The sequence below is a fragment of the Hemitrygon akajei genome, chromosome 18 (assembly GCF_048418815.1).
Source record: "Hemitrygon akajei chromosome 18, sHemAka1.3, whole genome shotgun sequence".
In the NCBI taxonomy this organism is placed as follows: Eukaryota; Metazoa; Chordata; class Chondrichthyes; order Myliobatiformes; family Dasyatidae; genus Hemitrygon; species Hemitrygon akajei.
The window spans coordinates 53,314,247-53,339,503 of NC_133141.1; the positions used below are offsets into that span (position 1 = coordinate 53,314,247).

The 25,257-nt window shown below is 39.0% G+C and overlaps 1 protein-coding gene across 1 annotated transcript in view; it reads right to left on the minus strand.

The window, feature by feature from the left end:
- Positions 1 to 25,257, minus strand: part of smarcd2 (SWI/SNF related BAF chromatin remodeling complex subunit D2) — a 57,003-nt gene that overhangs the window by 19,334 nt on the left and 12,412 nt on the right. Inside the window, exons 6-10 of the mRNA XM_073071680.1 lie at positions 22,691 to 22,786; positions 19,374 to 19,475; positions 16,594 to 16,755; positions 15,652 to 15,749; positions 14,398 to 14,533 (exon numbers count right to left, since the gene is read on the minus strand). Coding sequence (XP_072927781.1) covers positions 14,398 to 14,533; positions 15,652 to 15,749; positions 16,594 to 16,755; positions 19,374 to 19,475; positions 22,691 to 22,786 — 594 coding nt within the window. The remainder of the gene's footprint in view (positions 1 to 14,397; positions 14,534 to 15,651; positions 15,750 to 16,593; positions 16,756 to 19,373; positions 19,476 to 22,690; positions 22,787 to 25,257) is intronic.

Below are 25,257 nucleotides of genomic sequence, written 5' to 3' on the forward strand. Positions count from 1 at the left end.
AACCCGATTTATAAGTTACTAGTGATCATATTCCTTTTGTTTTTTTTTTACTACCAATTATATTAAGAAGTTTGGTTTTAGTATAGTGATTTTTTTTTAGAGTTTGGGTGGATCTTTTTTTTATCCTTTATATACGGAGCTGTCTTCTGCTGATATGGGGGTAGATTTAGTTTCATCTTTCCTTTTTCCCAGCCTATCCCTGGCTGGGGTGGTCTTTTTTTTTTCCTCTTGGGTGGGGGGTGGGAGGTCTTTTTCTAAATCTTATGTTTCTCACATTAGTTTTTTTTAGTTTCTTCATTTGGGCTGATTTTAAACTACTAAAATGTCCGTGATGTCGTCACTTCCGGGTCCGCCCCTTATTTTTGTTCCTCTTCCGGGTGCATGAGTTCATAATTTGGTTAACCCTTTATATACCAAAGGGTTGATTTCAGAAATATGGCTCAGACCATTAATTTTGTCTCTTGGAATACTAATGGCTTAATCCATCTGATTAAACTGAAAAAGATTTTCAAAGTATTCCAAAGACTTAATGCTCATATTATTTTTGTACAAGAAACTCATGTGAGGAAAGAGGACAATGATCGCTTTTTTAGGTTTTGGAAGGATCAACAGTATCATTCGAATTCGAATGCCAAAGTAAAGGGAGTTTCAATTTTTATTGACTCCTCTATTGCATTTGTCCAACATGATATCCTTTCGGATCCGAATGGTAGATTTTTGTTAATTACTGGCTTACTTTTTAACAAAAAGGTTGCTATGGTTAATGTTTATGCTCCAAATGTGGATTGTCCCGATTTTTTTAAGTCCTTATTTACATCTCTATCTAATCTAAATGAATATAAGTTAATAATGGGTGGTGACTTTAATTGTTGTTTAAATCCTTTGATGGACAAATCTATATCTACTCAGACTTTACCTAATAAGTCGGCCACTTGTATTAACTCTTTTTTGACTGATAATGGAATTTTTGATATTTGGAGATTTCGGCATTCTAAGGACAAAGAGTTTTCATTTTTCTCACATATTTATCATTCTTACTCGAGAATTGATTATTTTTTTATTGACTCTCGTTTTATTCCATCGGTAATTGGTTGTAATTATGATATTATAGCCATCTCTGACCATGCTCCATTAAAACTTTCTATTAAATTTACGGATACAGCTTCTAGTAATAGACAATGGTGATTTGATTCTACCTTACTGCAAGATCCGGATTTTATTAAATTTATGAAGGAACAGATCGATTTCTTCTTTTCAACTAATTCCACGGAGGATATTTCTTGTGGAACACTTTGGGACACTTTTAAAGCATATATACGTGGACAGATTATCTCCTACTCTGTTGGTCTGAGAAAACGCATTAAGAAGGAAACTCTTTTATTGGTTAATAAAATTAAAGAGATTGACAAGAAATATTCGATTACTCCTAGTAAGGAGCTTTACAAAGGGTTGAACTTCAAACGGAACATAGTTTATTACTTACATCTTCGACTGAAAATCAATTAATGAAAACCACATCTGATTTTTATATACATAGTGATAAATTGGGTAAACTGTTAGCTAGTCAATTGAAGAATGCTTTGGTTAAACGTCAAATTACTAAGATCCGTCAGCAGAATGGGGATCTGACAGTTAACCATGATGAGATAAATAAATCATTTCAAGATTTTTATACCTCCCTGTATCATTCCGAATTCCCTCATGATCATAATACCATGTGTGATTTTCTTGGGAAATTTAATTTTCCAAAATTATCATCAGATGATCTTTCAATATTAGAAACTCCTATTACGGATGCAGAAATTAAAGGGGTTATTTCCTCTATGAATTCTGGGAAAGCACCAGGTCCAGATGGGTATACAGTAGAATTTTTAATATGTTTTTCCACTACTCTTTCTCCTTGGTTATGCAGGGTTTTTGAAGAAGCAATTAGACTGGGCAATCTGCCACAATCTTTTTATAGAGCTTCCATTTATTTAATATTGAAGAAAGATAAAGACCCTACTGACTGTGCATCCTATAGACCAATATCCTTATTGAATGTAGATTCCAAGATCTTTTCCAAGTTACTGGCATCCAGGCTGGAGAAGGTATTACCCCAAATTATTTCGGAAGATCAAACTGGTTTTATTAAAAATCGCTATTCTTTTTTCAATGTTAGGAGATTATTGAATATTGTTTATACTCCTTCACATAGCACTTCAGAATGTGTCATTTCATTAGATGCGGAGAAAGCATTTGATAGAGTTGAATGGCCATACTTATTTAATGTGCTTGAGAAGTTTAATTTTAGTCCGACATTCATTTCCTGGATTAAACTGATATATCATACTCCAGTAGCCTCGGTGCTTACTAACAATCAAAGATCTCCCTTTTCTCGTTTATTTCGGGGTACTAGACAAGGCTGTCCTCTTAGTCCATTATTATTTGATATTGCTTTAGAACCCTTGGCAATTGCTATCAGAGAATCACAGAACATTTTTGGCATTAATCGTGGGACAGATATTCATAAGCTATCATTATATGCAGATGATTTATTATTATTTATTTCTGAATGAGAAATCCATTCCTGCAGTTTTATCATTGTTGGCTCAATTTAGTGATTTTTCCGGGTATAAATTAAATCTTAATAAGAGTGAATTGTTTCCTTTAAATAGACAGGTTCCAATTTATGGAAATTTACCTTTTAAATTAGTTAATGACTCTTTTATTTACTTAGGGATTAAAATCACAAAAAACTATAAAGACTTATTTAAGGTTAATTTTTTACCCTTAATCGATCAGATTAAATGCTTGTTTACTAAGTGGTCACCACTATCTTTATCTCTGAGTGGTCGGATTAATGCTATTAAGATGGTTATTTTACCCAAGTTTTTATATATATTTCAAGTGGTACCAATTTTTATTCCGAAATCTTTTTTTGCTAATGTTGATTCAAAAATTTCCTCATATATATGGCAGAATAAAAATCCTAGGTTAGGTAAAATATATTTACAGAAGGCAAGGAAGAAAGGTGGATTGGCATTGCCTAATTTTAGATTTTATTATTGGGCAGTTAATATTCGATATTTGATATGTTGGTTAAAGGATTGGGATATATCTTTTAGCCCTCATTGGGTGAACCTGGAAATTAAATCTGTACAAGGATTTGCATTGGGTTCTATTTTAGGGACTTCTCTTCCCTTTGCTCTTTCTAAATTGCCGAAACGAATTGACAACCCGATAGTTAAACATACTTTACGTATATAGTTTCAATTTCGGAAATTTTTTGGGTTGACTCAGTTTGTTTTAAATATTCCTATTGTATCCAATTGCTTTTTTTATCCTTCTATTATAGACCAAGCTTATTTGGCTTAGAAGACTAAAGGATTACTACGTTTTTCCAATTTATTTTTGGATAATTGTTTTATGTCTTTTGAGCAATTATCTAATAAATATAATTTGCCTAGATTTCATTTTTTTTTGATATTTACAGATTAGGAATTTCTTAAATACTGTACTTCCTACTTTTCCAAATTTTGTGTCTTCAGGTATTTTGGAGAATTTGTTTGAACTAAATCCTTCTCAGAAAGGGCTAATATCAAAACTTTACAATATAATTATGAAGATACGTTCAGAGCCCTTCTATAAGACTAAAAATGATTGGGAAAGAGAACTTAACCTTACTATCCCTATTGAGAATTGGGATAAAATTCTTCAATTAGTTAATACATCATCTATATATGCTAAACATTCATTAATACAGTTTAAGGTTGTGCATAGGGCTCATATGTCCAAGGATAAATTGGCTCATTTTTATTCCTATATAAATCCTATTTGTGACAGATGTCATTCTGAGATAGCGTCTTTAACTCATATGTTCTGGTCGTGTCCGCTTTTGGAAAAATATTGGAAAGACATTTTTGATATTATTTCTGCGGTATTGAACATTGATTTACAACCTCATCCTATTACTGCAATTTTTGGTTTACCAATGATGGACTCACCCATTTATCCTCTTCCGCTTGTCAAATGATTGCATTTCTTACATTAATGGCTAGAAGATCTATTTTGTTGAATTGGAAAGAAATTAATCCTCCTACCGTATTTCATTGGTTTTCTCAAACTATGTTATGTCTAAATTTAGAAAAAATTAGAAGTGTTGTATTTGATACTTCTATTAAATTTGAAAAGATATGGAGACCATTTATTCAATATTTTCATATGATGTAATATGACCCTGTTCCAAGCCTTTTTGTTTTTCCAGTTTCGATTTTATATATGTTGAGAGGATCAGAGTTGACGACACTGATGATTTTGTATTTTTGTGAGATATTATAAACAGCCCTTTTTTTTCCATTTTTTCTTTTCCTCTTTTTTCTTTGTTTTTTTCCCCTTATTAGTTATTAGATTAGTTTTTTTTTTGCATATTTTTTTCTTTTTTTCTTTTTCCCTGTTTTTTAATATATTATGATATACCTAGGTTTGCCTTGTTTATTTGTATATTGTATCGTCCGTGATTTGGGAATACTCATTTATACTGTAATCATTGCTTATGTATTCTTTCATGTTCAGTTGAAATGTGTATGTTTGTAATCCCATTATCTATGTATCAATTTTATTTTGTTGGTATTAATAATAATAATAAAAAGATTGAAAAAGAAAGATGATGACTCACTGTCACTAACTCAGGGAGAACAAAAGTCCAGATTCCAGAAATTAATCATGAACAAAAATGACTACTGCCAATTTTTAAGTACCTGACAAGCCATCATGAGAGTGAAAAGGCAATTCCGTGTAAAGTTAGAAACACAATCGGAAATATGACTGCTGTGGCAGGGTCTGCATGATATTATTTCATAGAAAACGAAACCTAGCATAAATGGCAATGATGCTTCCCTCCGATAAGCTTAACACCTTTCACGCATGCTTTTAAAGGGAAAGTAACACTATGCTTGTGTGAATCCCACAGCATCTGGTGATCTGGTGATCCGTCTTGGAGCATGACATTAGAACATCCTTTAAGAGGTTAAACCCTTGCATAGCATCAGGTCCTGATGGTGTATTTGACAAGGTACTGAAAATCTGCGCTGACCAAATGGCTGAAATGTTCAAGGACATCTTCAACCTCTCACTGCTGTTTTCGGGTTCCCAACTTCTTCAGAAGTTCATACAAACATACAAACCAAATTTCTACAGACATACAATGGAAGCATTCTGACTGGTTACAACATTGCCTGGCACAGAGCCTCCAATGCACAGGATGCAAGAGACTGCAGAGTTGTAGACTGCCGATTCCATCACAGGCACAAGTCTCTCTGCTACTGAGGGCATGTTCAAGAGACAGTGCCTCAGGAAGGCAGCAGCCATCATTAAAGACACTCATCATCTGGAACATGCCCTCTTCTCACGTCTCAAGCTTGTTTAATGCCATTTCCTATACACAAGTGTATGGAGAATGAAATAATTGTTACTCCGAATCCGATGCAGCACAAAAAAAAAACACAATAATAATAAAACCACAATAAATACAAATACATAAGAAAGCTTCTATACGTAGATTGACTGTATGTCCATAAAATGATGCTGGGCTGTACAGAAGGTGACTAGTTTAACATATCATGTCCATAATCACAGTGAGACTAATTTCTTCAGTAGTACATGTGACTGCACTTTTAATTTTTTTTGTAATTTATTTTTTTATTGAAGTTCATCATCAAACAAACATTTCCATAAGATGTGTATCAGACATTGTACCTATATATCATATATATCAAATCTCCACATAGTATTTATCTGAGGTATACACTTATAGAAAAGAGTGGAGAGAAAAAACAAGCAAAAGGAAAGAACTATGTACAAGTAGGGAGTGATCTTTTGTTTTAACAACAGATTCATTGATTTGTGAGAATAAAATCAGGCCTATGAGGCATTATGTAGTTAAACCATTTTTCCCAGTATGAATCAAATCGTTCCAAATTGGATAAAATTCTCTTAACGTTTGATTGGATTTAATAGCCAACTGACATTAAAAGAAATGAATTTTACCTTGTCCTTAGCCATCTGTATTTATCTGTCAGTGTACCATTGAAATTAGCAAAATAAAACTTAATCAATCTACTCCCTGAACAAATACGAACCAAGAAATGCAGATAATAACAAAAATGGCAACGAACGTGTGATTCCAAGGCTGAGGTCTCTAGTAGATGACCCTGCGTTGAGCTAGAGGAAATGTCTAGCTGTGGGGGATAACCCCTCCTACTTGTGAGTTGAGGGCCCCCAATGCAGTATTCATAAAAGTCAGTGAACAAATCCATTACATAGAAAAGATTTCCCTGTCTGCTCCTCCTATATCTATATATCTCTCTATCTCTCTCTATATATATATCTATATATATATATATATATATATATCTATATCTCTCTATATATATATCTATATATATATATATATCTATATATCTATCTATATATATATATATATATATATACACATACATACATACACACACACATATATACATACACACACACACACACACATTACATACATATATATATATATATATTCTTATTTTGGTGGGGAAAAAGGAGTAAGTGAGCGAATAAAGAATAACAAGTAATATAAAATCCGCATTATAATAAGTATTTCTCGAGATAGGTATATCACTGTGTACTTTTGCTTTCATTTAGCTTCTCAACATTTTTAAAGTTAGCTAAACCTTATGGCTCTTCTGAAGGGGGTGAGGACTGTCTTTGGGAAACTCCCAGTCTCTTCCTGATATATTTCTCTCGGCCTCCTCCTGTCTCCTGCTTTCTCGATTCTCACATTATTTCCCAAGCAGAGCTGGATAATTCCTCTGCCAGGCTTTCCCTCGGTTTGGTCACGCTGACGGGCAACCCTCTGGCCTTCGTGTCTGTAGTCGCCTCTTCCACTGTCTGGTACAACCGCGTCCCGTTGTCATAAAACACAAGAAGTTTAGCAGGGTATGGAGTTTGAAATCTAATCTTATTTTGCTTTAGTACTCGTTTTACTTCGGAGTATTCTTTGCGTTTCTGGAGGACCGCGGGGGGGGAATCTTGGTCGAAATATATTAATTTATCGTCGAAAAACACTCTCCTTACCCCAGGCCCTTCGTAGAATCTGTGTCTTGGTGCTGTACCAAAGGAATTTAATTATTATAGAGCGTGGCTTTCTGTCCTGGGTAGGTTTCGGAACCAGCGTGTGGTGCATCCTCTCGATTTCCAGCTCCATAACCGAGGGAAGATCCAGCGCGTCCTGCAGTAGCTTTTCGACAAACTCCATCATGGACGAGCCCTCCGCTCCTTCGGGAACGTTGTAGATTCTGATATTTTTCTGCCGTGATCTTCCCTCCAGGTCAAGCAGTTTACCTTCTTGGTGATGTAATATTTTTATTGTCTTACTCAGTATCCGTTCCACGTTTAGACGCTGGCGAGCTTTGCCTTAATATCCCGGAGCTGCTGCTTTATTTCTCTCTGGACCTCCATTATTTCTTTCAGGATTTTGAAAATATTCGCTGCTTCGCCTGAATGAGGCCCAGTAGCCGCCTCGCTAGCACGCGGTCGGGTCGGAGAGCCACTCGCTGCACTCCTCTCGGACGCAGGCTCCGCAGTGTCGCTTTTTTAAATTTCCATTCCTTTTCCCCATTCTTGCCCCCCTTCAGTTCAAATATTTTTCAAAAAATATTATTTTGATGGAATAATGGGGCTTAATACGCGTTTTTCCGGAGGAGCTAGTGACTTAAGCTACCATTCTCGACGATCGTGACTGCACTTTTAATAGCTTCACACCTTGGATATAGTATATATTATTACATATTTCTCAAAATCATTACTAATTTCTGTAAGCAAGAGGACCCACATTGCTGTGAAATGTTAGCTACAAGCCCCAACAATTACCTTCTCCACAGACCAGTTACCCCAATTATTTCCTTATGTAGCTTGGTATTGTGGTGATATCACATGTCAGAACGTGATTGGACGGAGTTCGGAGCATGTGCAGAAATAACGGAATGATCTAGAAGCGTGGCAGTGTTAAAATATGGTTGCTGTTTGCTGTTAAGTAAAAGTTCTAGTTATGTTCTTCCAAAATATGTTGCTTTATGAGTAACCCACGGTACGTATAAAGAACACAACATGGTGTCAGAAGTCGGTCTGGAAGAATAATACGTTTGCTAAACACAGGAGAAGCGAAGATAATCAGAAAAAAGAGCACAAACTTTTTCATTGTTTGCTAACAGCTTTAAGAATGGAAGTTTTGCAACCCCCATCAACGCTTCAGCTGACTGGAAATGTAGCTAAAAACTGGAAAAGATTTAAACAGTGTTTTGAAATCTATTTATCGGTGATCAGAGCAGTTAATAAAACGGAGAAAACAAAAGCTGCAATTCTACTCCACGTGATTGGGGACATTGCAATTGAGGTATATAACCATTTTACTTTTGAGAATGGAGATAGTTTGAAGCTAAAAGCGATAATCAACAAGTTTGAAGCATTTTGTACACCAAAGCGCAATGTGACATATGAACGTTACAAATTCTTTACATGCAAGCAGAAAGCTGGTCAAACGATCAATTTGTTACGAAATTGAGAAACCACACGTGAGTTTGCAGGGCATTCTGTATAATTCTCTGAAAGACTCTTAAGAGAACCAGACGTAAATTTGGAAAAAGCTTTGATTCTCTGCAAAGCTTTGGAATCCGTGACGTCGCAGGCTAAAGAGCTTTTTATTGAGAGCTATGTAGACGCTGTGGAAAAGCGCAAACATGTTAGAAAAAATAATAAAATGGCAACAAAATCGACAGAGAACAAGAAGTCATTTGAAAGAAAAAAAAACTTTGTGATCGCTGTGGGCAGCAACATCAGCCAAAAAAGTGTACAGTGTATGGGAAAGTGTGCAACAACTGATTACCGTAGATGTCAGATTATAAGCCGCTACTTTTTTCCCACATTTTGAACAGCTTTGAACACTGCGGCCTTTACTACGGTGCGGCTAATGCATGGTTTTTTTCATGCCGCCAAAAACATTTTGCCTCGTAACAGTAGACCAATAAAATTGATGAGTAGTTCACAGAGGTCCAATGAAATTGTACGATAAATCAAGCGCACTTTCACAATTATTGTAAATCAGTCATTTGTACTCACCCTCATCAACATGGAAAACACTCGAAGAAAAGCATTGTGCTGCCTTTATGGCAGTTATTTAGTTTATAATATTTTCGCTTAGTAATTCATTTTCTAGTTAAAGTTAGAAGTGTTTTAACTATATTTGTTTTCTGTACTACATCGCGGGATGCTATGACGTCACACCCGGTTTCGCCGCGTCTTGTGGGAAATACCGGTTTGCGATAAACGGGAAGGGGGGGGGGAGCAGCATTACGCGAGCGGCATTAGATCTGAGCGAACGCTGCTTTTAAGTTAAAGGCGATCAATAACTTTTCCTGGTAGGCTGCAGTATATATATTTTTTACCAGTCGTTAGGAGATATTGGAATGTTGTTCAGTAAAAAAAGTATACGCAACGTATATTTAAAAGTAGCCGCGTTACAGGCACGGTTCGAAAAAAAGCATTTGCAATATGTATTTGTTTATGTTACCATATGGATTTAATTAAAAGTTAAAAAATCCTCACGTGTAATATCTTTCTGTGTAAATATCTCATATTACAACGTGGGACACCTGCGGCCGAAAATCCGGTGCGGCCTGTACAAGTACAAAATTGACTTTCTTTCTAAAGTTAGAGCCAGCGGCTTTTAATCAGGTGCGCTCTGTAGTCCGGAATCTACGGTAATCATTTTTCATGCTGTTGCAGAAGTAGAAAGGAAATAAAACATGTAAATGCAGTGCTTGAAATGAACGTGAGGAGTTTTATATAGATGTGCTTTGTGAAAATAAACAAAGTAAGAATGACTGGACTATTTCATTGCAAGTGAACCAAAACAATATTCTGTTTAAACTGGATACTGGAACACAAGTAAATGTTAGAAACATAGAAAACCTGCAGCACAATACAGGCCCTTTGGCCCACAAAGTTGTGCCAAACATGTCCTTACCTCAGAAATTACTAGGCTTACCCATAGTCCTCTTATTTTACTAAGCCCTATGTACCTATCTAAAAGCCTCTTAAAAGACCCCATCGTATCCACCTCCACCACCATTGCTGGCAGCCCATTCCACGCACTCACCACTCTGAGTAAAAAACTTACCCCTGACATCTCCTCTCTACCTACTCCCCAGCACCTTAAACCTGTGTCCTCTTGTGGCAACCATTTCAGCCCTGGGAAAAAGCCTCTGACTATCCACATGACCAATGCCTCTCATCATCTTATACACCTCTATCATCTCTCCTCTCATCCTCCGTCGCTCCAAGGAGAAAAGGCCGAGTTCACTCAACCTATTCTCTTAAGGCATGCTCTCAGGCAACATCCTTGTAAATCTCCTCTGCACCCTTTCTATGGCTTCCACATCCTTCCTATAGTGAGGTGACCAGAACTGAGCACAGTACTCCAAGTGGGGTCTGACCAGGGTCCTATATAGCTGCAACATTACCTCTCGGCTCCTAAATTCAATTCCACGACTGTTGAAGGCCAATACACCTTATGCCTTCTTAACCACAGCGTCAACCTGTGCAGCTGCTTTGAGCGTCCTATGGACTCAGACCCCAGGATCCCTCTGATCCTCCACACTGCCAGTTCTTGCAGAATCTGAGTTTAATGCATTAAAGCCAAGACCAAAGTTACATCAGACAAATATAAAAGTGACTGGGTATTCAGGTGCAGACATTCCAGTTAAAGGAACATGTGTGGCAAAAGTATCACACAAGAATATGGTGCACACACTTTCATTTGTGGTGGTGCCAAGGAATGTACAGTCAATATTGGGTCTATCTGCCTCTGAGAGGCCGAATTTGGTGAAAAGAGATTTAGTCCTGGACAGTGACACAGAGTCAGAATACAGTGACTTGATGAAAGAGAGCGAGAGAACAGAATTTGATTTCAACGCGGCAAAAGTAAAAGAAGTCATAAAGAAAAATCCCAGACCCATCCCTTTGTTACCAGCATCTGACAAAGCATTGCCAACAAAACCAAACTTGCCGGTACAGTACAATGCTGATCTGAAGCCAAAGAGTGACAAGAACCAGGATCCAATTGAAGAAGTGAAAGCACAAGTGAAGGAATTGAGAAGTTTTATTGAAATGATGAAGTCTCAGCGTAAAAAAGAGATTACAGTTAATGAATGAATTGTGATTTCTTCACAAAGACCTCAAGAAAGAGCCAACATCAGAGTTTCAGTTAACTGATGCAGACCAGACAAAACGTGGAAATAACAATGAAACACAAGAACTGTGTGAACCACTGAAGGTCTTCTTGTGTTCGTAAACCCCCAGAGAGACTGATAGAGACATGTTAAATTATGCATTTGTTTTGATTAATGTTGCTAATTGTTTTCATTTTTAAGGAAAGGAAGATGTGGTGATATCACTTATTACGCGTCAGAACGTGATTGGACAGAGTTTGGAACATGCGCAGAAATGACAGAATGATCCAGAAGCGTGGCAGTGTTAAAACATGGTTGCTGTTAAAGTTCTAGTTATGTTCTTCCAGAATATGTTTCTTTATGAGTAACCCATGGTACGTATAAAGAACACAATGGGTATCAAATTATGTTTGATAATATCCCTGTGTAGCGCATCGGGGCAAGTAGCAATGCAAACACAAATACAAATCCCTGTTATCACTATGCCGAAAAACATCTTGAAACTTTTTGTATCGTTTCTGAAATTCCACTGAGCTCTCTCCATGTGCTAACCTATTTTAGTAATACTAATAATCTTGCTAAGAAAATATTACATTTCTGAAGCACTATCTAGTACTTCCAAATTCTGATAGTTTGGACAAATTAGTCTTGGATTATTAAATTCACTCAAACATTTTTGCCCTATTGAAGTTAGATATACAAACTGAGAAATACTATTGAACAATCTCCTGAATCTTTGCCAGTCTTGTCACTACTTTTCACCTTTAGTCAGTTAACAATCTATTCTAGTACAGATTTTTCCTTTTAATTTCTCCCCACTTTCTGCATACTGAAGGCAACTTTTCTGGTTCTGTTGGAAGGTTATTAATCATACATTCTTGTTCTCTTCTCACAGCTAATGCATTTCCAGCATTCTTTTTTAAAAATATTATTTTGTATATCAGAGAATGTTTTCCAGATGATTTCAATAGGTACTCCTACTGGTGTCTTCGAACATAGTTGAAAGGCTTGGCTCTTCCATCTTCAGGCAAAGTGACTAATCTGTTGCACCAGCTAGTGGCAGCTTAGAATGGGTGAAGCTGGCTTGTAATCCTCCTGTGTACTGTCACAGAATTAATTGTCATAGTCAGCTAAAATCTAAGGTGGAATTATCACTGCCAGATCCCTGCATTGTTTCACTAGATTGACTGATTAAAGAGCCTGGAATCCAGCATGCAAGAGCTCAGATTTTGGTTTGCTGAAACCAGCAAACTTCATCTATCATCAGATCTGGAATTTGTACCATTTTGGCTACAGAATGTAAGCATGTCCTACATGTGAGCTGTGCTGATAACCAGACTGGTTTTAGCATATACTGTCATTCTAGAACAAAGGTTCCTTAAGGTTGATATAGCTGGGAGTGGTAGTGGGGATAAGCTCCCACTGCCTATTAAATACTCCCAATGACATGCGCCTCAAATAGCCTCTGCAACCAAGTCCAATTCCTGGTCTTCACACGTGGTTTAGCTACCAAATCCAGTGGAACCTTTCTACTGACAGAAGGGACAAAGGCGGGTTACTGCTGCCTTAAAGCCAGTCGCTTCGGGCAGATGGGGCTTGTCAGCAGTGGCTGGCAGCTCGTCTAGAGGGAAAACTCTGATCTCAAACCTCCCCTGCTTTGTGGCTGTATCCACTCATGGGGAAGGCTTCAGGAGTAAACTCAGGAAATTCTAGAGCTGGAGTCCCCAAGGCAGTCCTACATCGAGTTCAACACTGGTTGGCAACTCCTGCTGGTGTCAAACTGTAACCGTCTCTGCCGTTCCTTTGGATTCATCTGCTACATGGGCAACAGCTTGCTCTCCAGATTGTACTGCCCTAGCTTGCGTATCTAAGCAGTTGGGATACAATGTCTAGAGCTAAATGCTAATTTCTACAATTTGAAATGAGTTGGGAGATGCCAAAACAGGTTTACCATGCAAGTGCCATTTCAAAGCAATTTCTGTGGAAATATGCAGGGAGAAAAGATTTGACTTTGGGGCCAGTGGTCAGTGTGTGCTTCCGGTTTAAGATGGAGCTGGTGAAGTCCAGTGACCACCTACTGGTGGCAAACAAAAACAAAGAGTATAACTAAATACTTTATTAATTACACTTCCTTATAAAATTTATGGTAAGTAATCACCAAAAACAATGGAAAGGTAGGTGAAGATGAGGTTGAGTCGAGGGTCAAAGCGCATGGGTGCGAGGCATGTTTGTGGCAAAGTCGTGGTAAGGTTGAGGCATATTCGAGCCAAAGTTGGAGCAGAGGAGAGGCAGATTTGAGGTCTGTCCACCTCAACAGAGAGCGAGGTGTGATCGGTCTAAACGCTAGGCCGACTTGGAAAGGTCAGGTATGGGCAGAAATGTGGAGGCGGGGTCCATGCCAAAGCTTATGGATACAAGACCCAATTCTTAGTGTGAGGAATGGCCCAAAGTTTGAACAATTTAAACACTGAGCCAAATGGATTGAAAAGGCAGGATGTCAGGATAAGAGGTGAGGGACACTACTCACTGCTCCACGATGTTTACTCGGCTCTGTGCTGAACTTAGGCTGAGGCTGTGCCCTGCTCTGGGCATCAAGTCTATGGCCTCCATTTTGTTCTGAACACTATTTGCTTACTTGCATTGTTTGCATGATTTGGTTTTTTTTCCTCCCTGCACATTGGATGTCTGTCAGATCCCATAAAGCTACGACTCCTGTAAGGTATGCAATAAAATGGAGCATTCTCTCTGGAAGAAATGAACTTCCAGAACTAATACCAATGGAACTATTGCTGAAGCTCTGACAAACTGTTCCAGGAAATACTCTTCACACAGAGAAAGCTCAGCAATCCACACAACAGTGCTCAAAATCCTCTTCAGTTGATCAGAGTTAGGAGAACCCGAATTGAAGCGCTAGTCACAAACAAAATGCTGGTGGCCCTACAGCCTCTTTAATTGTCAATTTACCCAGTGATTACTGATGTATTTTTGTCCTAGATGGTTCTTGTACCGAATGTGAGCACAATCACCATTGCTGCTCAAGACTCCATCTTGCAGATTTATTAGCATTTGATGTATTTGGAGGAAACTGCAGCTTTACCTCAGTTAATCAAGTGACTGACATTTCTTGACCTCAGTGGCTTACCTTAACATCCAAGACTGCAATCTCCTGCTGATTGGTTGTCGACAGAAGGAAGTTGCTCATTTGACTCTTCAGAGGGTCATCAACCTCAACATCAATGTCATAACAAGCAGTTTTCTTCTGATCACTTGGATCCACACTATAGTTAATGTAAGATAGAATGTTATTACTTCACTAATACAATTTCAGCACTATTTTAACCACTCAGAGAACAGCCCTGTTCACTTCCTACACTGTCACTACCTTGTACCAACCGAAATTTCACTGCAGTACTCAGTCATCAATGAATGTGCCTTACCCAACCCAGTCACCAACTGTATATTATGCTATACATGCAAGTTTGACATAAGAGTGTCCCAAGTGAATTTCCATTGGAACTAGTTGCCACTCCATCAGTGTGCAATCACATCAGTAGCAGCATGTTCTAATCCAATTCAATGGGAAAGCTGAATTATATTCATGAAGAATTGTTTGAAACAAAATCAAGCACATCCATTGGGAGGGAGCTAGAACTAGAAAACTTGCAGTGATTCTTGTTACAGATCCATCCACACACTTATCCCTCAACCCCACCATAATTGGCCAATCAGTACATTCCTCCATCCTGTGGCAAGGTTCAGTCACTGACTACCTAGTAGGCACTGATCCTTTACAAGTTTCTTATCCTTGCAAGTGAGACGGTTCCATTCCCCTCTCCCCTTCATGTCATTAGGTTGTTGGTACAAGACCCCTTCCAAAAATTTGAGCTGCACATTCTGGCTGGCATAACCAGTGCAGTACTGAGTACTGTACCCTGCCAACGTTGTCTTTTTGAATAAGGCATTAAATCCCATCTGCCCACTCCCAGGAGGAGCATCACAGTCATCCACAGTGTCCTGGCTAAAGTTCTCAACATTATTACTGCTGTCTGGCTGTTATCACCCCCCCGTGTGAATTCTTCTAACCAACGTTAACTTTCACATTCCCAATACATACAGTCACACACTCACTGGCTGTAAAGAGTTTTGATATGACCAGGAGGACAGGAACAGCAGCCTATTACTCTAGCCATCTCTTTGCTGTATTAAGAACTAGTTCTTTACAAATTGGCAAGTACATCTCAGAACTCAATGAAACAAAGTTAACAACTGATGAATGATGTCTGCCTGTTAAGGCACACTCCATTGCTGACATAAATATTCAAATCACCACTTCACTGATGAACCAAGTATTCCACAAGACCCCAGCTTTGTAAGTCAGAATGGCAACAGTTCTTACCTAATCATGTGGTTGATAATGATGGGGTCTGGATGCTGTAGGAGACCAGCCAGTTTTATTGGAATTTCAGTGAATTTCATCCGCATGCAGTTAAATATCTACAAGAAAGATTCACTGTTAACAGATGAGATAATGATAAAGAGATATCAACTACATGATGATCACATAGCTAATCTCAGGGTTTTTAAAATACTGAGCTACTGAGGCACTGTGATAATACTATATCAGCCTTATGTGATCAGGAATTTCATTGCACCCGGGTGCTATGACAACAAACTAATCTGAATTACTCATATTATTACCGAGCTGGGATTCCTGTTGGAACAGAAATAGACTCCTATATCAATTTCTATTTAACAACCACATTTCAGAATTATTTTATATTAACTAACTGTCTAAGTTAACCTAATACAGCAGCATGGTGACATAGCAGTTAGGGTAACAGTATTACAGCGCCAGTGCCCTGCATCCAATTCCACCATAGACTGCAATGAGTTTTTACATTCTTCCTGTGACCACCTGGATTTCCTCCAGGTGCTCTGTTTTTAATAATGTATCAGGACTTAGAAAAAAACTCCAACCAGAGCCAGAGTCGGGTGTGTGAACAGTGTTTATGGCAAGAACCGGTGTGGTCAGAGATCTTGGATGTTTCACATCTTAACAAGCTGAAACTTGACTTCAAGTTCTGCTTCCTGCGCTCCCTTTACATTCACAGACGATATCTGCCATTCCCTTTAGACGCACTGTCTCTACTGGAAAAGTTATACCATTGTAACATGTTACAAAAAAGTGAAAATAAATTATGTTTGGGAAACATGAGGAACACTCAATGCAAAGCTGCTAGTCCAGCCCAACTGAAGTCCCAAGTGTGTCTTTATTGGAGTTTTATTGAACATTGTAGAAACAGGAACTCCAACCTTGTGGGAGAGAAGCGTCTTTTACCTGCTTGAAGTAGCGGTTGCAATTGATGTATTCCTTTTCGTGGTTATCCTGAAGCCTGTTCTTCTTGATGTAGAGCCACAGGGCCTGCATGATGTTGGCACGGGTCTGAGTGTGGACCCCCAACAAACGAGCCAATCTGACATCGAGCTTATACTGTGGGGGCTGAAGTGGGAGATATGGTCACAGGTTACTAATTAAGTTCAGTTTCACACATACAATTCTGAAATTGGTACTTTTGCCCATCGTAGCAGACAACTTTTGCCACCTTGAAAAGCCTCTCATCTCAGGTACAGGATAGTGACACACCCCCACCATAAGACAAAATGGATGCCACACACTACAACAGCTGGGCCTTGTGAGCTACAAGCTGTAACAGAATCCAAAGCCGTTTTGACAGTTGGAATGTTGCTCTCATATTAAGTGGTGTTCTCAGGTTTCTTCAATTTCTCTGTATCCAGGTAACTCAATGCTACTTTTTAAAAAATTTAAATTCCTTATTCTTCAAATTAAAGTGACTGAATTTTGTGTCTATATTTCCCCAAATGTGATTCAATCCTAGTGCGATATCTACAGCGGCATGCAAAATTTTGGGCACCCCTGGTCAAAATTTCTGTTACTGTGAATAGTTAAGTGAGTAGAAGATGAACTGATCTCCAAAAATCATGAAGTTAAAGATGAAACTTTTTTTCCAACATATTAAGCAAGATTAATGTATTATTTTTGTTTTGTACAATTTTAGTGAAAAAAAAAGGAAAGGAGCACCATACAAAAGTTTGGGCATCCCAAGAGATTTGAGCTCTTAGATAACTTTTACCAAGGTCTCAGACCTTAATTAGCTTGTTAGGGCTATGGCTTGTTCGCAGTCATCGTTAGGAAAGGCCAGGTGATGTAAATTTCAAAGCTTTATAATTACCTCGACTCGTCAAGCCTTGTCCCAACAATCAGCAGCCATGGGCTCCTCTAAGCAGTTGCCTAGCACTCTGAAAATTAAAATAAATGATGCCCACAAGGCAGAAGGATATAAGAAGACAGCAAAGCGTTTTCAGGTAGCCCTTTCCTCAGTTTGTAATGTAATTAAGAAATGGCAGTTAACAGGAACGGTGGAGGTCAAGTTGAGGTCTCGAAGACCAAGAAATCCTTCCGAGAGAACTGCTCGTAGGATTGCTAGAAAGGCAAATCAAAACCCCAGTTTGACTGCAAAAGACCTTCAGGAAGATTTAGCAGACTCTGGAGTGGAGGTGCACTGTTCTGCTGTGCAGCGACACCTGCACAAATATGACCTTCATGGAAGAGTCAACAGAAGAAAACCTTTCCTCCATCCTCACCACAAAATTCAGTGTCAGAAGTTTGCAAAGGAACATCTAAATAAGCCTGGTGTATTTTGGAAACAAGTCCTGTGGACTGATGAATTTAAAATAGAACTTTTTGGCTGCAATGAGCAAAGGTATGTTTGGAGAAAAAAGGATGCAGACTTTCATGAAAAGAACACCTCTCCAACTGTTAAGCACAGGGGTGGACTGATCATGCTTTGGGCTTGTGTCGCAGCCAGTGGCATGGGGAACATTTCACTGGTAGAGGGAAGAACGAATTCAATTAAATACCAGCAAATTCTGGAAGCAAATATCACACCATCTGTAAAAAAGCTGAAGATGAAAAGAGGATGGCTTCTACAACAGGATACTGATCCTAAACACACCTCAAAATCCACAATGGACTACCTCATGAGGCGCAAGCTGAAGGTTTTGCCATCGCCCTCACAGTCCCCTGACCTAAACATCATCGAAAACCTGTAGATAGACCTCAAAAGAGCAGTGCATGCAAGACGGCCCAAGAATCCCACAGAACTAGAAGCCTTTTGCAAGGAAGACTGGGCGAAGATCCCCAAACAAGAATTGAAAGACTCTTAGCTGGCTACAGAAAGCGTTTACAAGCTGTGATACTTGCCAAAGGGGGTGTTACTAAGTACTGACCATGCAGGGTGCCCAAAGTTTTGTTTCGGGCCCTTTTCTATTTTTGTTATTTTGAAACTGTAAAAGGTAGAAATAAAAAAGTAATCTTGCTTAAAATATTAAAGAAATGTGTCATCTTTAACTTTATGCCTTTTGGAAATCAGGTCATCTTTTACTCGCTTAACTATTCACAGCAACAGGAATTTTGACCGGGGTGCCCAAACTTTTGCATGTCACTGTATATTGTACAGATAGGGAGGGAACCGTTTACCTAATGTGATTAAAAACTAATTATTTACATATTTGGGAATTATATTAGTGCTTTCAGTGAATATCAGGTGCAAAGAACCTTTACTTTTATAATCACCACTAGCACTTTGGTTAATTTGGGTACTGCACTATACTGATAGCATGAGAGCAAACCCAACATAATGAGAATCTGATTTCAGATTTAGATACCAGTAAAACAAGTAAATAAATGATACAATGGCACAATGTTGGATTGACCCCACTGGGAAATATGCTGGCCTTACCTGGTCTAGCCTCCATTGGACTTCAAACCACAGCAGCATGGTTGCTTAACCAGCTCCTTGAAATGACATGAAGCTACTCAATTTTGCCATTGCCAAATGTAACCATGTACAGAAGCAGTTCAAGACTCACCACCATTTTCCTCAGAGAAAATACTGAGAGGTAGCAAGCGTGGCCTTGTGAGCAATACCCACCCGAGAAAGAATATTACAGATATCTGCTAAAGAAACCAGTGGCATTATTACAAGCTGCTACAATTCTCTCTATTCCCAATTCATTATTGAACAGTTCCAGTCCTACCTGGTGATCCAGCATCAATAGCAGGGTGCACTTCACATTCACATCTCCTGGTCTCTTCACCTGAAAGCCATCTGTCTCCTGTGTGGTGGGCATTCTGTGCCACTGTAATCCACAAAGTTGATGTTACAAGATGGCCATGCTAAATATTGTTTTATAAAATCACCTTCTCCCCTCTATTTTCTTCTGTTTCAGATCTGTTATTAGCTACACAAGTGTGGTCAAGATACCAGCTCTCCTATAGCCAATCTGATCAATGTGATCAAAGGCTGGGATGGAGCTACAGTTGCAAGAAGCTTGTGAACAGTTTGAACTTACAAGGTTTTCTGCATGAATTACTCAAATTGTGATCTGATCTTCATCTAAGTCACAATAATAGACATACGCAATCTGCCTAAACTAACAACACCCAAACTGTTGTACTTCTCATTTCTTTATTGAACACATTGTTTACTCACAGCCCAGGTTGGAAAAACCTGTGAACCCTTGTATTTAATAACTGGTAGAATCTCTTTTTAGCAGCAATAACCTCCACCAAACATTCCCTATAGCTGCTGATCAGACTTGCACAACAGCAAGGAGGAATTTTAGACCATTCCTCCATATAAAACTGTTTCAGTTCATCAATATTTCTGGGATACCTTGCATGAACAGCCCTCTTCAGGTAATGCCACACCATCTCAATTGGGTTAAGGTCTGAGCTCTGACTTGGCCATTCCAAAACACAGATTTTCTTCTTTTTAAACCATTCTGTTGTTGATTTACTCGTGTTTCAGGTCATTGTTTTGTTGCATCATCCAATTTCTATTAAGCTTCAGGTGATGGACCACTACCCTGACATCCTCCTATAAAATGTCTTGATACAATTTTGAATTCATTGTTCCCACAACAAATGCAAGCTGTCCTGACCCTGAGGGAGCAAAACAGCACCAAACCATGATGCTCCTTCCACCATGCTTCACAGTTGGGATGAGGTTCTGGTGTTGGTGTGTAGTGCCATTTTCCCTCCAAACATAGCTATATGCATTTCTGCCAAAAAGTTCAATTTTTGTCTAATCTTTCCCAAGAACATTATCCCAGGAGTATTGTGGAACATCTAGGTAAGTCTTTTGCAAACTTGAGACAATTTTATTTTTGGAGAGCACTGGTTTCCTCCATGGTGTCCTTCCATGAACACCATACTTGTTTAGGGTTTTTCTTATAGTGGACACATGAACAGAGACTTTAGCAAGTTCTAGAGATTTCTCAGGTCTTTTGTTGTTACCCTTGGGTTCTTTTTCACCTCCTTCAGCATTGCACGTTGTGCTCTTGGTGTGATCTTTGCAGGATGCCCACTCCTAGGGAGAGTAGCAACAGTACTGAGTTTCCTCCATTTGTAGACAACTTCTCTTACTGTGAACTGATGAACACTCAGGTTTTCAGAAATGCTTCTGTGGCCTTTTCCAGCTTCATGCATCTCCACAACTCTTTTTCTAAGGCTTAACCCAGAGGTTCACTTATTTTTTTTGAACCTGGACTGTGATTATGTAAATGGTGTACTCATTATTGACAAGAAGTACAATTGTTTGAGAGTTATTAGTTTAGGCAGATTGCTTTTGTCTTATTATTGTGACTTGGATGAAGATCAGATCCCATTTTATGAGTAATGCAGAAAACCATGTAATTGCAAACAGTTCAAACTTTTTCTTGTAACTGGTACTCAATGTAACAAACTAACTTTAACTATCCTGTAACATGCATAACAGGCATTGTTTTATGGTCCCATTAAGACAAAAAGTGCCCAGATAACAGGGAATTAGAATTAGCTATGAGCCCAGAAAGCCATAATTGCAAAGAACAAACATGTCAGTATATTGGAATTTGAAGAGGGGTTTGCAAAAAGCTAAGAAACAGAAGTTGTCATATAGCTCCTGGAGCTCATTCCATTTGTTGAGGGAAAAAAATGGCTGATCTTGACTGATGAAAGGTTCTAGACTGGGAACATTAAATGTTCCAATTTCCACAGATACTGCCTGACCTAATGAGTATTCTCAGCATTTCTATTTTGCATCTGCAGTTGTTCTGATTTTCATTTACTCTCAAGACTGTTCACTTTCATGTACGATTCCCACATCTCCTCTGCTCTCCTGAATTCCATATGAAGGAAGATAGACAGGTGACTCAGAATCACAAAGGAGAAGATTTAATTAGCTGAAATCACAGCTGTGAACTATAGGATTAATAATTTCACAGGGTGGGAGGGCCTTGGAAGAGGTCTGGTGGATTTCTAGACTGAAATAGGTTACAGTAAGAGAGACAGGCAAAACCACAGGTGGATTTATGCACAACTACAAGATCACTGAACTGGAGGCACAGTAGGACCAGTCTGCACTGCACCGCTTAATGCAGTGGAACAACTGAATGGTGTACATATAATGATGTTACAGCACTGGAATAGTGTTATGTATCGTTTAATGATTATTTCTGTGTGTAGATAAGGTAGAATTAACCCCCAAAAAGACATTGCAAAAGAAAAATCACCTCAGGAGTCTGTTAACGGTTTCAGAGCTAGTGGCATTTGATAGTCTTCTTTTTCCTACTCTATAATTTATACTGGGGATTTTGCCTACACAGGATATCCAACAGTCCAAAATCCAAAACATCCTGCTAATGAACTGGTGTTAGTCATACAGGAAACTGCAGGGTAGCTATTATAATCTCTGCTACAGTTGTAACATAAAGCAGATCCGCATCCTCTTTGTTAAGATAGGTTTTACAGAGCCTGGGGCTGCCAGTACTTCTGTGCAACAATAACTTAAGAATATTTGATCTTTTGATGGGGGCAAAAGGAAGCAGGACGGTGGCAGCACCTTGCAGCAGTTCCCAAAGCCCACAGCAGTTGAGAACCACCATCTTAAGGCAGAAGCCTTCAAAAACACTTTTGCAGGCTGTGCACAGCAATCAGATTAGCATCACCAGAGCAAGTCACCAAACAGGACTTTCAAAAATATGTCATGTTAAGTGGGCATAAAAAAAATACATGCAGCAGATGTCTGAACAATAGACAGGCAGTTGCTGCTGAATTAAAAATAGTTCCTGGTGTACAAATGGTTTATCTGGCAATCTGGTGTATCAGGTTTCCTATTTTGATGTATAATGAATGCCTCAGCTTATTATTTGCTCAAGGGGCAAGTTTAAGTTTGAAGTTAGTTGGTCATAAATAGCTCACCATTGTTTGACAGCACACAATTTCCAATTGATAGGATTGGAACCTACTGTGTGACTGGAGAGGATAAAAGTGACCTCCTAATTTAACCTAATAATCACTGAGAACATCTTACCTCCACCAAGTGATTGTCTGGACCATAAAGGTCTTTGTCCAATTCGATGACTAAACTCTTGAAAAAGGATGAAAACTTTCTCTTCACTTTTCCAGGCTGGAAAGAAAGGTAATTGCAGAATCAGTGAAAGGCACTCCCCCTCATAAATGGACCCACTACTCAGGAGGTGATGAAACCTGCTACTAAGCTCCAATAGACCCTTCTTGATGAACCAGCACTAATTGGATTCAGGTACTTTGCTTGTTTTTGCACCTTGTCTGGCACTGCACCAGATATCTAGAATGGTAGTTTATAGGTGCAACGGTTTATCAAGAAGGCGAATGGAATGGTGACCTTCATTGCTAGACAGATTGAGCTTAGGGGCAGGGAAGATGTAGTGGCTTTGAAGGCGGTACAGAGGAGGTTCATCATGGTGATTCCCCAGAGGAGGGGGTTAGTCTATAAGGAGAGGTTAAGTAGCCTGGGACTATACTTGCTGGAATTCAGAAAAAAGAGAGGGGATCTTATGGAAAAACAAATCATGAAAAGGGTCGATTAAGCTAGAGGCAGGAATGTTGTTTCCATTGGTAAGTGAGACGAGAACTAGGGGACATAACCTCATGATTCAGGGGAATAGATTTAGAATGGAGACAAGGAAAAACTGCATTTCCTAGAGCATAGTGAATCTGTGGGATTTTCTGCTGCTCAGGAAAGCTGCAGATATATTTTCAACACAGTTAAATAGATTTTTGCATAGCAGGGGAATTAAAGGTTATGGGACAAGGCAGGTAGATGGAGCTGAGTTTATGGCCAGATCAGGCATTATCTTATTGAATGGTTGAGCAGATTCAACAGGCCGGATGGCTGACTCTCGCTCCAATTTCTTATTATGTTCTTAATGGACATTTGATTGCAAATTCTGGTTTCTGCTGCCACATCACCCAAGTACAAATTAACATTTTCCACTTCCAGGTCATTTTGCATCACTCTACAAATTGACCAGACATTCTTCGGCATCATTCACATGTACATCAGGGACCTACTGGATGATGTCATTCCCTGGGTTGCAGTCCTTTTGGAGAACTGTTGGGGAACTTGGATCAAGTTGTCTTCAGGACACCTGTGGCTGGACAGGCCTGGAACAAAATAGCTGCAGCAGGGCAGTCCCAGATAAGGATGCCTGCCAGATAAGTATATGCCTTCATCCTCTGCTAACTGTGCCCCCAACCCTGCCCAGATTCCCACGTCCTGTCATTTGCCTCCTCCATTGAAAAAAAACCAAATCCCAGTCATACACCTGCCTGTCTACTTGACCATAAGCCTCACTTCCAACAATGCCAGTGCAGACCCCAGCCACCAACCCAAGCTAAAATTTCTATGCATTTCTTTAAAATGTTCAAAGGTCAAAGTACATTTATTATCAAAGTACGTATATTATATATGAGCTGAGATTCATCTCCTAACAGACAGCCAAAAAACAAAAAAAAAATCAAATAAAGCCGATTTTAAAAAGACCATAAGATATAGGAGCAGAAGTAGGCCATTCAGCCCATCGAGTTGCTCCACCATTCAATCATGGCCTGATCCAATTCTTCCAGTCATCCCCACTCCCCTGATTTCACCCCATACCCACTGATGCCCTGGCTAATCAAGGACCTATCTATCTCTGCCTTAAATACACCCAATAACTTGGCTTCCACAGCCACTCTTGGCAACAAGTTCCACAGATTTACCACCCTCTGACTAAAGTGATTTCTCTGCATCTGTTCTAAACGGACGTCCTTCAATCCTGAAGTCGTGCCCTTGTCCTAGAATCCCCTCCCATGGGAAATAACTTTGCCACATCTAATCTGTTCAGCCTTTTAACATTCAGAATGTTTCTATGAGAGCCCCCCTCATTCTCCTGGACTCCAGGGAATTCAGCCCAAGAGCTACCAGATGTTCCTCGTAAGGTAACCCTTTCATTCCTGGAATCATTCTTGCAAATCTTCTCTGGACCCTCTCCAATGTCAGTATATCCTTTCTAAAATAAGGAGCCCATAACGGCACACAATACTCCATGTGTGGTCTCACAAGTGCCTTATAGAGCCTCAACATCACATTCCTGTTCTTATATTCTGTACCTCTAGAAATGAATTGCATTCACCTTCTTCACAACCGACTCAAACTGGAGGTTAACCTTTAGGGTATCTTACACAAGGACTCCCAAATCCCTTGCATCTCTGCACTTTGAATTCTCTCCCCATCTAAACAATAGTCTGCCCGGTTATTTCTTCCACCAAAGTGCATGACCATACACTTTCCAACATTGCCACTTCTTTGTCCATTCCCCTAATCTATCTAAGTTTCTCTGCCCTTTCTTTTGCTTTTACTTTGGCTCTGACTTGACTTGTCAGCCATGGTAGTGTCCTTCTTCCCTTTGAAAATTTCTTATTTGGAAAACATCTGATTGCACTTCCCTCATTTTTCACAGACCAAACGCCCAATGTGCAGAAAAAAAAACAAATCATAGAAACGATAAAAATAAGCAAACAACATTCAGAACTGAAGTTCACAAAAGTGAGTCCACAGTCAACAAAGCCATTCAC